Source organism: Pleurodeles waltl, chromosome 7, assembly GCF_031143425.1.
Source record: "Pleurodeles waltl isolate 20211129_DDA chromosome 7, aPleWal1.hap1.20221129, whole genome shotgun sequence".
Lineage (NCBI taxonomy): Eukaryota > Metazoa > Chordata > Amphibia > Caudata > Salamandridae > Pleurodeles > Pleurodeles waltl.
This window is the reverse complement of record NC_090446.1, coordinates 1118982710-1118996985: the sequence shown is the minus strand read 5'-3', so window position 1 is coordinate 1118996985 and position 14276 is coordinate 1118982710. Positions and strand designations below refer to the sequence as shown.

Below are 14276 nucleotides of genomic sequence, written 5' to 3'. Positions count from 1 at the left end.
GCTTCCACACCCAAGTCAGCACCAGTTCGCCCTTCCCATTCCCATGCCCCTTCCACAGGGAGAAATAAGCCCTGTGTTGACCCAGGTTCCTCTGCGACCAACCCAGTCCATGCCCGCTCCCCCTCCTTCCAATCTCCTCCACCTCCCAAACGTAAGCCCAAGCCCACCCACTCCAGATGTAAATCCCTACCCCGCCACCCCTTGCCCCTGTTCCCTGAGGTGCCTGGCTGCCCCATTGATGTCCCTTTACAGTGGAGTACCCTGTGCACATGTGGGAGTCAAGTCCGGGCTATTTGGGCCCTTCAGAGTCATCAGTTTGGACTGGCCAATGGCCTTATTCGGACATTACAATGTTCTACTTCTATTAAAGTTCGAGTGCCCAGTGGTGCTGTTGGCACAATATGGTGACGTTGTTCATCGTTTCATTGTGGGGGTGTGGTGTGCACATGTGTGTACTTTGGTGCCGGACTTTGTTGCCTTGTGTCGGGTAAGCACATAATGTTCTGGTGTGTATGGTGTGGGATGGTGTGAGGGGTTGGGAGTGAGTTGCAGGGTGGGTGGGGTGGGTATGTAACTCTGCCCTTTCTTCCCATGTGTACTAGGGTACGGTACTTACCGTAGTCATCTTAGTCAGCGATCACAGTTGTGGAAGTATATGGCAAGGAGCAGCACTGGCATTATTTGCAACTCTCTCTCCATGTCTACTTCAGCGTGTTGTGTGTACCTCTGGTGAGTGCTTCCTTTTATTTAGTGTGTTTCCGCCACGTAAAGTGTGGTGGTTCCCGCCATGGAACTGATGGCGGGCTTGTGCTTCATTATTTGTTGGGCAGGTAGGACCTTTCTCCCAGCCGCTGGGCAGCTTTCTCCGTCCTCGTTGCCACTCCAATGCTGGCGGTGTGTGGCTTGACCGCTACTTGGTTCTCATGTACTTCATTATTTGGCAGTCCGGACAGCCAGCCTGTTAGCGGTGCGGTGATTCCCTCCATGTTCATAATGACCACCATAGTAAGTGAGCAGTGGAGCTGTCTTAAATACATGTGTTGGACACATCTGCAGGCAACCAAAGGAAGAATGGTGAGGACCCGGACCGCCAAAACCCGACGCCAGACATCACCACTGCACCCAAGCTGCCTAGCCAAGCCAAAGTGGACAGTGTTCACGTGGTTCCCAGGCCTTCCAGAGTTGAAGCCCACCTTGATTTTATACACTGTGGACTTCCGGACAGCGTCTGCAGGTTCTTCTGCAGACCCCCTTACATCATGACTGCCTCAGGTGACAGAGACCCAATGGTCCACAGCACCTCTGCACCTGGATGCCCAAGGTGAAGGAGAAGAGCACCACTGGTGTACCCATGTCCCCCAGGCTCATGAGACCTGAGCCCACTTGTTGGTTCAGCTAAACTCATCCCCTTGTCCACGCCTGCAGCCTGTTTCTGTGGGCCCCCTCCACCGTGACTGCTACCGGAGCAAGGAGAGCAGGACCACTCATGTCCCTACATCCCTGAGAATCTCAAGACTTAAAGCCCCTCAGTGGTTCGCCCGGACTGGACTCTCAGTCCACTCCTGCAGCATTTGTGTGACTGGACCGATCCCCATTGACTTACACTGGGCAACTGAAGATGAACTGCACCACTCACCTTGCCGTCCCAGTGCTCTCTGAGGTGACCTGTTGGTGTGGCCTAGAACCCTGCCCTGTACGCACCTTATGTCTGGAAGATTGGTCCTGTAAGTTGCTGTGAGGTACCTGTTTGCCGTGTATATTTTCTCTCCCATAGAGTAACATTGCAGGTACAAAAAATGTACTGTATCAACTTTTGAAAACTCTAAAAAGTCCTATCTCCAAAAGCACTCACCTGATTCTGGTGATCCTGGTATCTAAACTTATATAAATATATGTGTTGTTTTTTATAAATTGATGTTGGATTTCTTTATTGAGTGTGTGTCTCACTTACTGTCTTTGTGTGTGCAATACACGCTTAGCACTACCTTCTGATATGCCTAACTGCTCGCGCACACTACCACAAAAGAGAGCATTTGGGGTGTCATTTGTGCCCCTGTAACTCCTTTGGGACTTGCTTCGACGTTTTACACAGTGCACCTCTTTTTGGTCTGCTGTAGAAAGAGACAGCTTCCTTCACCTGGGTTTCCATTGAAAAGTTGTTGATTTAACAACAAAAATTGATTAAGAATATCCTGAGGTTCATTATACTTATTACCCTTATCCTTAATGGAGTCAACCATATATGGATGCCTATTGTTGCCAGTTTTATAAGTCAATACCTTCCAACACTCTCCCCGTGTATTCAAATAGGGCCATCCTGCCAGACATTTAAACTGCTGCAGCCTTCTCTCTTTGTATGCGATCAACACTGCACCAGCATTTAATTATTTCAAGTTGTATCTTTGATTCATTAGGGTATCTCTCTAATAGTGCTTGAGCATGAATCGTATCGTACATTTGTAGCTCAGAGTGCAACAAATGTACTCGTCCCTATGTAGTTTATTCTGCTCAAAGATGCACTGCGCAGTGGCCCCCCCCCACACAAACATTTTCAGGGTATCCCAGGCAATATTAGAAGCAGAGTAACGCAGACCAATGGTTATAAATTCCTTTGAATTAGTGTTCATTTGTTTCATACACTCAGAATTTAATAATAATGATCTAGGAAAATTTGTAAATCTTTTTGAGAATTAGAAGCCTAATGTGTTAGCAATAAATGATAATGGTCTGAGGTAGTCTTAGGGCAGAATTTGACTCTATTATCACTGATTAAGTTCTGTGGGACAGAGATCATATTGATCCTGGAATAATGAACATGGGGCACAATATAATATGCACAACTTGGGTTGGCCGGGAGAACGATTCTCAACAGGTCTACTAAGCCATGCACCTAGGCTAGTTCCTTAATGAACTGCCTAGTTTTGATCATTTGTGAGGTAGGAGTTCTGTTTGTTGTATCCTGCTTATAGCTCATGGTACAATTAAAGTCAACAAGAAACAGTAATTGTCCAGCCCAGCATGCTACGAAATCCCTATTAGGACCACAGACAGCACAGATAGTATAAACTTTGCTGGCCATATTAACCGGAGAGATTGCCCACCTACTATGCGAGTCAGATGAGATTCGAAGGACTTTGCATTCAAAAGCAATCCTGTGAATTGAGACCTGCTGAGCAGTACAAACAATAGTGTTATAGCCTAATTGCTGAAGCTGTGTCCTGTCTTTAAATGGTAGGCAAGTCTCAATGAGACACAAAATATGGAGTTTATAAGCTAATACCTCTTCTTTAACTGGACATCGTTTCAAAGGGGGGGGGTTAGATTTGCAACATTTCAGCTCATTAGTTTAAACATAAGACTATACAATGGCAATAACCCCCCCAAAAAAAATTCCCTTCTCCCAAATAACAGCACTGATGTTAGTTAGGCATCTCCCTCCCTTAAGCACCCTCCTGATATCATCTCATTCACCAGTACAAACAATATGGCCCAATGACCACTTCAATTCTTTTTAAAATGTTCCCTGCATCCACTATTATTCACATCATTCTCTATCCCACTCATCAATCTCCCCTTCCACCTTCTGTATGAGACAAGGGAACAATTCACCCCATTCCTTGGCTGTCAGAAGGAAAAGACAGCCCCTCCCTCCGGTGAGGCCACAAGATTCTTCCCTCTCTCCCTTCTGAATATAAAGTGAAGAAATGACAAGGTAGATTAAAAAAAAAATACATCAAAAAACCATAATTGCTGCCAAAGGAGAAAAATAGATAAGAAGCCCCAAACTATATTTTCCTGTCAAATCATCTCAAGATCACCCTAATTCCTAACTATCGAGTTCCCATTGTTTTGCCACTGCCAGGGGATGTCCATGGCTTCCTTGTGTGTAAAACAGATCCTTGTCTTCCCGGCACGCTGGGGCCTGAAAGTAAACCTGAGCACCACTTGCTTTGAGTGGATAAATCATTTGCCTCAGCCTCCATCTACGATCCATAATTACTTTGCAGAAATCAGAGCGGACAAGGAAAGATAGAGTCCAAAGTAATTGGAGCGGTGGGGTCGGCTTTTACATAAATAGCCTGCTGGAGAAGAAAATATCCCACATAGATTAATATAGGGAGTGGTCTGTCCCCAAATTACTGGATTTAGTCCCCTCCATTATTGGAAGCTTATGTGTGTGTTGAATTTGACTTTCCTAATACCAATCCCCAGATCAGGAAAAGCCTGTTGAAATACCCGGACTAAATATTGTTGTGTGCCATCCCTTGTTTGTCCGCCTACATCCCCAGAATCCTGAGGTTATTCCACGATTGATGTTTTTTCAAATCCTCTGGATTTAATAGTGCAAATAAAATCAAGGTTTTATGCTCTTAACTGCCCTTGAAGTAGATAAAGCATCCTTATCAACCTCTGCAACTCTCTACTGGAGATCTGCATCTGAGAGGTCAGAGCAGACACTTTCCCAGCCATCTCTGTCACCGTCTGCTGTAATCAGGAGTTATCCACTCTAACTTCGACATAGTGCTTGGAAGTCCCTGACAGATGAGTTTGAATTAGCTGAAAAACAGAGGTGAGGGAAGGCTCAGAAGAGTCTGCCATTAAGTCTTTTAGACAATCCATATCCTCCTCTAGAGGGGAAACTATTACAGCAATAGTTGGACGAATCTAAGTCATCAGTGTATCTTGAATAGCACAGTGCATAGGCTGCGCACCATCAAGACTAGATACTCTGTTAATATTGTTGATCGGTGGGGAAGCAGGGATATTTATCCACACCTTTAGTCCATTACACACTTCTCCCCGTGTCTTGTGTGTATCCGGGATGTTGAGAGCCATCTTCTGTGCCTCTCTGCCAGCGGAAACTTGATTTTTTTGGGGGTGGGGGTGTTGCTTGCCCATTGCCATAGCGTAGGTTCCTTCAAGCTAGCATCAAGTCCTGTAATGTCTATGATCTCCTTGGAGTTTGGGGACAGTGAAGCAGCAGCACCTTCACATTGCTGAATTTGGACAGCCCTTGTAGCTCTCTCACTGGAAAGTGTCATTCTCTGCCCACTGTTAAACCAGCTGTGCTAATGCCATTCAAGAAAAGTACAGACAGAGATGCTGGAGAATTGCTCAGCCTCAAAAGTAGCCGTACAATCAGCACCTGAAACATTGTTGCTCAGTGTCAAGGCCCAGGCTGAGTCAATACATGCCGCTTCTGCCTCAAAAATAAGAGCTGCTCCAACCAGCAAATACACTCCTGCCAAAGTAGCAATGTTGCTGTGTGAGCTTGTATCTTGAAATTGTATCAAGGCGTCTCCTCGGGAAGAGTCCACTCACTCATCTGAATAACGCAGGAGCTGCAAATAGAGTTCGCTCTTTCTGATTACATTCATCACGTGCAGCAAAAGGCAACATTGAAGCTGGGCGTTGTTGGGGGAAGCAGCTTCAGAGGGGGCCACAGCATCTACACATACCCCAGTAAATGGAGCAGGGTGCCTGGTAAGGAATTTCAGCATGGGGTTGCCAATCTCTGATGCAGCACACCCAGTATGTATCCTAGGGGCGCTATCACAGTGTTTTCTTTCCTATCTCACTTAATTATTGATTTTAAAACAGATAATATCAATATCAGAAAACAGTACAAATATATAAAATGTCAATGATACATAGAGTAATAATAAAAAAATAACTGAGGAAAATGTTCCTTTTTTTATTACTCTTCATCTTTATCTTCCCTTTCTCTCTGATCTTGTTGCTTATATTTCAATCAATCAACATTTGTTAAGCGCAACTACTTACCTGTGAGGTTCTCAAGGTGCTGAGGTTGTGGGGGGGGGGGTGTGGAGCGTCCATCAGTGCAGTGGTTCTTCAAATATCCATGTCTTCAAATGGCCATGTCTTCAGCTTTTTTGTGAGGTTGAGGAGGGGTGTAGTCTGTTTGAGGTGGGGCGGTAGGGCGTTCCAGGCTGTGGTGGCCAGGTAGGAGAATGAGCGTCTCCCTGCTCTTGTTTTTCTGATGTATGGTACTTCGGCGAGAGAGAGCTGGGCTGAGCGTAAGGGTCCTGTGGGGTATGTGGAAATTGAGTCGCTTGTTCAGGTAGGCTGGTCCGGTGTCGTGGAGGACTTTGTGTGCTTGGATGAAGATCTTGAAGGTGATTCTTTTCTCTATGAGGAGCCAGTGTATTGTGCGCAGGTGCTTAGAGATGTGACAGTGTTGGGGTAGGTCAAGGACTAGTCTGGGGCAGCGTTTTGGATGTTCTGTAGTTTGCGGTTGAGTTTCTTGTTGATTTTGGCGTAGAGCTTGTTGCCGTAGTCCAGTCTGATGGTAATGAGGGCATGTGTGATGGTCTTTTGGACATTTGAATGTCGTGCGTAGGAGGCAGAGCGTGCAAAAGCAGGTGGATGCGATTGAGTTGATTTGGCAGTCCATGTTGAGTTTGGATTCCAGGATGATTCTGAGGTTGTGGGCTTGGTTCGTGGGGGTGTGGAGGGCTTCCGAGGTGGCGGGCCACCAGGAGTTGTTCCATGCATCAGGTTTTGTCTGCATTGAGTTGTAGGAAGCTGCTTTTCATCCAGTTGGCAACTGCTCCCATGCCTTTGCGGAAGTTGTGTCTGGCTGTGTTGGTTTTGTTGGATAGGGAGAGGATAAGATGGGTGTCATAAGCATAGGATACTATGTTGAGTCTGTAGTTTCTGACGATGGCGGCTAGTGGGACCATGTAGATGTTAAACAGCATGGGGCTGAGGGAGGATCCTTGGGGAACTCCGCAGGTGGTAGGTGTGGGGTCTGAGAGGGAAGAGGGAAGTCATACTCGTTGAGTTCTGCCGAAAAGGAAAGATCGGATCCAGTCGAGGGCCTTGTCTCTGATGCCGGCCTCGTGAAGTCTGCATTTCAGGGTGTGGTGGGAGACCGTGTCGAAGACCGCAGAGAGGTTGAGCAGGGCGAGGGCCGCAGTCTCTCCCTTGTCCAGCAGGGAGCGGATGTTGTCCGTTGCGGCCGGGAGGGCTGTTTTGGTGCTGTGGTTTTTTCTAAAGCCAGATTGTGAGGCATTGAGGATGTGGTTGTCTTCAATGAAGGTGGCGAGTTGACTGTTGATGGCTTTCTCAATTACTTTCGCTAGAAAAGGGAGCGGGGAGATGGGCCTGTAGTTCTTGAGGTCGGTGGGGTCCACCGAGGGTTTCTTGAGGAGAGGGTTGATCTCGGCGTGTTTCCAGTCGTCAGGGAAGGAGGCGTCTGTTAGGGAGCGGTTGATGGTGAGGCGGTGCTTGGGGGCGATAGTTTCAGTGGCTCTGTTAAAGATGTGATGGGAGCATGGGGGCCCCCAGAGTGTATGGTCCTCATTGTCTTCAGTGTATCTTCTGTGGTGAGGGGTGTCCAGTTGGTAATCATTGGTTTTTTGGTGTCAGATTCCGGTGGAGGGGGTTCTGCACGTAGGTTGTCCTCGCTGAAGTTGTCATAGATGGTCTTGATTTTGTGGTGGAAGTATGTGTTGAGTTTGTTGCAGAGATCTTGTGAGGGTGGGATGTCCGTTGCTTTGCTGTTGGGTTGGGCGAACTCCCTGATGATCCTGAAGAGTTCCTTGCTGTTGTGTGCGTGTGAGGAGATTCTTTCTAGCATTGCTTTCTTTCTGGTGTTTTTGATGAGATGGTGGTGTGCAGTGGTGGCTTCTTTGAAGTTGATTTGGGCTTCTGTAGATTTGGTGTTTCCCCAGATTTTCTCAAGGCATCGACATGTGCGTCTGGATTCTCGGTGAACCAGCTGGATTTCTTGGGGTGGGTGCTGTTGTTCTTTTTGAGGGGGGCTATGGTGTTTGCATAGTTGGCGATCCATTTGTGCAAGGTACGGGCTGCGATGTTCGGGTCGTCATTGTGGGCGACGGGGAGTGGGGTTGGCGAGGGTGGAGGTGAGCTGGTCATTGGTGATTCTTGTCCAGCTTCTACGGGAAGGGTGGTGTTAGGGTCTGATGATGGTGGGTGTGTTGAAGGTGAAATGGATGCAGCGGTGGTCTATCCATGGAAATTTGGAGGTGTGGCTAAAGCTGACCAAGGTTCCAGTTGTGAAGATGGGGTCAAGGGTGTGTCCTGCTGAATCCATTGGTTCCATCACAATCTGTCGGAGCCCTATGTTGTGGAGGTTGTCTAGGAGAGATGCGGTGTTGGGGTCTTGTAGGTTGTCGAGGTGGAAGTTGAGGTCTCCCAGCAGGGTATAGTTGATGGCTGCGATGGCTTGCGCGGTGATACTGTCTGTGATTGAGTCAGAGAAAGGTGCATAGGGCCCAGATGGGTAGCAGATTAGAGTTCCCCTGAGGGTGGACGTTGGCCTTGTCTGGAGTTTGAAGTGGAGGTGTTCCATCAGGCTTGTGAGGTCTTCGGAGTGTGTATTCAGTTGGATGCTAGACTTGTGGATGATGGTGATTCCCCCCCAGGGGGGCGGGGACTGTCTTCCTGATGATCTTGTATCCTTGGCAATGGTGATGGCAATGTCCGGGCCAGAGGTTGTGTTGATCCATGTTTCTGTGAGAAAAGCGACATCTGGGGTGGTGCTGTCAAGGAGGTCCAAGATTTTGGTGGTGTGTTTGTGGAGGGAGCGGACGTTTAGGAGGATGCATTTCAGGGTCTTTGGTGTGTGTGTGTTGTTGCGGTGGGCTGTGCGGGGTCGGAGGTCTTAGTGGTGGTGTAGGATTGGAGGCAGCTGAAGTGTCCATGGGTGTTGGCCGGTGATGAGGGCTTGCAGTTGTTGTTACATCCTGGGTTGAGTGTGTGGAGTGCTGCTGGTGTGTAGGTGTGGCGGGTGGGAGGTCAAGGGGTCCTGGCACTGGTCGGGTTGTGAACAGGCGCAGATGGGCTTGCCTTTGGTGCACCAGTGGCGCGGCCGCACAGTGGCCGCCATTAAGTAGGGAGAGAGGGGAGGAGAGGACAGCTGGGAGGCGGGAGTGAGAAAAACAGTGCAAAAAGGGGGCGGGGCAGCAGCGGCAGGGAGAGGCAAGCGAGAAAGTGAAAAGAGAAGAAATCTGAAGAGAAAAAAACATAAAATTAGAGTAAAAACCACAGAAAAAAGAGGAATCAGATAGAAAAAGCACAGAAAGCTCAAGGGCATGCAGAAAAGCATGAACGGAGAAGACAGAGAAAAAGAGGCCGAGGGCTGGCGGGCAGCCTAGCAGAAGAGCAAAGCTCTCCCACTAGACACCAGAGATGAGGTGCAGACAGAAGCCTGTGGGTGGAGGAGGACCTCGAACTACTGACAGGGGTCAGAATTCGACAGACACTGGCTGCACTTACTGGAGGAGCTACACAGAGGTAGAGCAGTTCACTGACCAGGCCAGTGGGGTTGCTCTTCCTACAGCGCAGTGTCCGCTATTAAGTAGGGAGAAGGGGGAGAAGAGGACAAATGGGATGCGGGAGTGGGAAAACAGTGCGAAAAAGGGGGCGGGCCGCGGGGGCACAGCGGTGAGTTGCAAATTGACCTATCTCATAAATTTTAATGAGGTAGGTAGCAGTTTGCAACCCATTAGGAATTATAGCCATCACAAGGATGGTGGTCTTTTGGGACTAGCACACCACCATGCCTGGGATTGCTTTTAAATAAAGCAATTTTTAATGCAGCTGATTTTGCTTAAAGGTAAATGGGATGCGTTTTTAAAAATTACTAATAAAATGTTTAACTTTCATTGTTTAAGAGTAGGCAGTGGCCTTTAGCGACCCTTTCACATTTGCAAATAGGCTACCACCAATTTTGAATTGGTGCTAAAATATGAATAATTTGAAACTGGACTTTGATTGCAAACCCTTAAAAACATACCATTGTGATTCATATTTGGAAAGGATGCCCTAAACACGTCCTTCCAAATACGGAATCACAAACCCAAATTGTAATTCTGTGGACTATATATATATATATATAGATTGTGGTTGCAAACAACACAATTTGGCAAATTGGGCGGCTTGTGACCATAAAAATGCTTCATTCATTTGGCCTTAAATTCTTCCCTCAAAGAAGTGGAAGGCAAACATTCTTGTGAGGACTTCATAGAGATGGATTCATGTTTGCAAATTCATAAACATGTATACTTCAAGACAAATGTTACATTATGAGGAACTAAACTGTACAAAATGTATATTGTTTAGATAGAATTTTAAGAGTAGACTGTATGCGTATAGTGTGTCAAAAGTATGGGTTTTGAAGATAAAATAAACAAATTCATGTTTTATAAAAAACTAATTAAAGTGCTTCCAGGCTAGTTTTTTACAGTTGCATTTTTGTTGGTGCTTCAGTCTAGCCTTTTGTTGAATGATTATGAAGATATTTGAAGACCTTGCTCTGAGGCATTCAAAATTCACAAAGTCAAAGATGTGTAGAAGAAATCCTAAAGAAAGAATTTGAATTTTTTTTCAAGTTCTTTTGGGTGGGTAGTGGTGAAGATACTAGGGGCCTAATTATGAATATGGCAGTCCTAAGACCGCCATACTCATGGTGGCGGTCCGACTACCACAATCTTGGTGGTCTGACTGCCAGGTTATGGTCTGGGCAGTCAGACCACCAGGAGGCCGCCATCACCCCCACGATCATGGATCCTGATGGGTCGGCAGCGGTGCAAGTCGTGATCAAGCATGGCGGTGTCAATGTCGGCACCGCTGTACTGATCACGACTTGCCATTCCGCCAGCCGTCTATTAATGACGGGGGTCAATGCCATGAAAAGGCTGACAGGAAGGAAGGCAGGAACGGGGCCACAGAGGTGGCTCTGCAAAGCCCATGACCATGTTGTGGGCAGTGCAGGGGCCCCCCTGCCAGCACACTCAGAATGCACACTGTCTGCCAATGCACATTACAAGTGTGCTGGTGATGCAGACAGTGCAGCGGCATTGGCCTCTGCTCTCCCTGAGAGCCGAAGCCAATGCTGCTCCACTGTCTGTGCCGGCCAGCCCAGCAGGAAACTCATAATATGGCAGCTGGAAGGCTGCTGCTTGGTGGCTGCCTCCCCACTGTAATTTTGGCGATACAGCGGTCGGACCGCTAAAGTTGTATTGAGGCCCTAAATTGTTCTAGAGAATATCCCACCACCTTAGCTCGATGTCCTTATTGATCTCTCTTGCAGTGATTGTGGTCTCCTCCAACTCATGAAAAAGCTCAATGCATTTGGACGGAGGGAACGCTTTTCAACTCAATTATTAAGACAAACACTGGTTGATAAAGCTAAAGTCCAGAGCTGGAACTGAGAGCAAAGGCTTGAATATTTTTCTGCTCTTTCTTCAGGTTTTTCATTTCTAAAAATCCTACCTTAAGGTGTGGTTGTCTGAGATTTACTTTATGCTATCTTTTTAGCATGATTGGCATTCATTTTCTTGCTATCTCTGGTGGAGGTAAGACTTCTGACAGTGGCCTGCGCTACTTGTGTGGTGATCTAAATGCACTTCATGAAGTATGCCAGATGGTTTCTGTTTGTAAATCACTGAATGTAGTTCTTGTTAACATTTAAATAAAGACAATAATATTTCTTGCCATGCTCTCACTCCTGTCTGGAGATTGGTTTGTCAGAAAACACTGGGGAAACTGTCAATAGGAGGATAGAACAATTGAGGTGAATGTTGACAGCATTTTGAGCCAGTGGAGTTTGGACTCTGTTCTGCATGCCTGGCTCGTGGAAAAGGTAATTCCCAGCCCAAATCTAAAGCAGAGACTCCAAGGGTCAGTTGGCTGGCCTCCAGAATGGCACTGGGGACATTAAGGGCCAGATTACAAGTTCGGAGGATGGGATGACCCATCCACTGACTGTCCAACGGGAGGTTGCTGCCTTATTGGCGACCTCCCCGACTGCCCTATTACGACTTTCCTGCTGGGCTGATGGGCAGAAACCAAGGTTTCTGTCCAGCAGCCCAGGGGGAAAGTGGTGGCAGCATTGTCGCTGGCTTGTAATAGAGCCGGCGGCAATGCTGCTGCCTACAGGTGACAGTCCGCATTACAAGGGTGCTGGGCAGGGGGACCCCAGCACTGCCCATGCCACCTTCCAGCCTAAAACAGTCATACTGTGGAAATGTGCTAGAGATCTGGAATGCTATAATAACTCATATTTAACATGACAACCTCTGCAATTTAAAAGGGACCTCAAAGAACTATTGTAAAATATCTATTCCAGAGTCTCCCCAGACTTGGGTCTCCCCAAATGTGCAGTCCCTCATTAATGAACATAAGGCCGAATTACCACATTACTAGTGCCCAACAGAACAACACAAAAACATTATGCTGATTTGTGAGTTACGTAGTCTGGCTCTGCTTGTATTGCAGATGGCTTACCTCGCAGCCAAATGGGTCCTGCATGGCAGTCCTTGAAAAGAACGGAGTCATGGTGCTTGTTGGTGAAGAACATTTGGAAGCACATCCACAGGATAGACAAGCTCATCAGGACAGACAGATACACTAGCACCTCTGACTCGTGGATGGGCACCTCCTTCAGTGAGCCTGAGGTGATAAGGGAGCATCCCAACAGGAGGATGTTCATTGCCACTAGGGCAGAAAACAGACGACCTCCTTTCTTCCAAATTCCAAAGTGACTAGGTGTATTTGAATGATCTCTTTGAGGGTCTGACACCACTTTCTGGTCAGGGGAGAGAGTCTCACTCATTTCTACTTCCATGTCGGACTCCTTTTGGCTGTCCTTTACCATCATGGTTGGTTAACAGTCGATCCACTGACTGATGCCTCACTGGTTGGTTGAAGAGACAAAATAGAATGTGAATGATTTCACTTACAGGATATGTTCGAACATTTATGACAAACATTCATTACTGGGTCCTTAGGTTAGACCAAGAAGCATACCAAAGGCTTTTGAATAGCTGAGGAACCAACAAAGTGCACCCACCTGTGTGCGAGAGAGATGCAAAGATTTTTTCAGGTGTAACATGCTAACATACTGAAAGCAAAGAATATAACAAGGGCTTTATGGAAATGATTCACAGATTGATAAAGATTAAACTATCTCCTAAGCATGATTGGAACTATTCAGCCTTCCTTTTTATTTTCTTAAAATCAGATGGGTACCTGGCCTTCAAACATGTTCATATTTTAATTCTATTATATTTCAGTTTACCTTATTCTGAGTGAAGTCCTAATGGTTGCTTGGCCTTTTTTTATTTTATTTTAGGTTTGCTTGCAATTTGAACTCATTCCGATTGCACAACCTGATTTCCTTCTAACGTGGGCTGGAGACTGACTCATAAAGTGAATAAACTAAACCCCTTTGAAAGCATTCACCCTCCTTTTTCATTATTTCTTTGTAGGGCCTTACAGGAAGTGGGGTGCTTGGCGCTTGGACTTGTTCTTATTTTAATCCTGTTTTCTTGTAGTTTACCTTCTTTTTCTAGTAGCCCCGAAGATACCTTTGTCTCTTTTGCTTTCTAACTTTGTTTGTTGTTTTAATTAATTCTGTTGGCAGTTTATTTCTGTTGGCCAATATTTCCCCTACTTGATTTCTGCCTGACTTGGGGCAGATCCGGCATTAATTTCTGGGCTTTATGCCCCCATTTGTACCTGATTAAGGTGTTTAATGGTGGCCACAGCATACCTATGGTACACCTAAAGCACGCTTAAGGCAACCCAATTGTGCCTATCCATTGCCAAACTCGAACACCGGAAAGCCAATATGTCTCTTGCTCCCCAAGATTCAAGTGGCCAGCAAGTAATTTTTATCACAACAAGGACTGGAACGGCCAACAGCTTGCACAAGGAGAATTTATAATCTCCCACTAAGAGCATCATAATTTTTAAGTTCATATCACAAATACCAAGCAGAAGACGTGCTACGATAAAAGCAGGTATTTGCAACACATGTTAACAGCTGTTAACCATAGAGCCCTTGTAAGATGGAGATTAGCAGCTGGACCTCTTATTTATGTCTGAGACCCAGATCATGAGTTATTGTAAAACAATCAGTGATGGTTTAGTACCAGCAAATTTTAGATCACTACAATAGATTACCCTTTTAAGCGGGGTGGGGGGTAGGCTAGCATTCCTCTACCATGAATCCCTAAATATTAAGTCATCACAATATGTACAGTGCAATGTACAATTTAGCGACACAGAGAACATCTGTCTCAGTCTTGATAAGAAAAACGTGGCGAGTTGGGCTGTATTTTGAGCTAACCCCCTCTCAAATCTCTATAAACTACTTGTAATGGTTATGAGAACGAACTATTTATTTATCAATCACTCTTTTAGAAACACCTGACCTTAGCTGACTTTAAAATTTCGGCCAATCGCTCTTAAAACCCTTCCTGCGCCAAAGTGGTTAATGCCTT

General features: G+C 46.3%; 1 protein-coding gene across 1 annotated transcript in view; it reads right to left on the bottom strand.

Annotated features, from left to right (window-relative positions):
- LOC138245979 (proton channel OTOP2-like) overlaps positions 1-14276 on the bottom strand; it is a 154079-nt gene that overhangs the window by 104417 nt on the left and 35386 nt on the right. Inside the window, exon 2 of the mRNA XM_069200100.1 lies at positions 12277-12685. Coding sequence (XP_069056201.1) covers positions 12277-12649 — 373 coding nt within the window. The 5' untranslated portion in view covers positions 12650-12685. The remainder of the gene's footprint in view (positions 1-12276; positions 12686-14276) is intronic.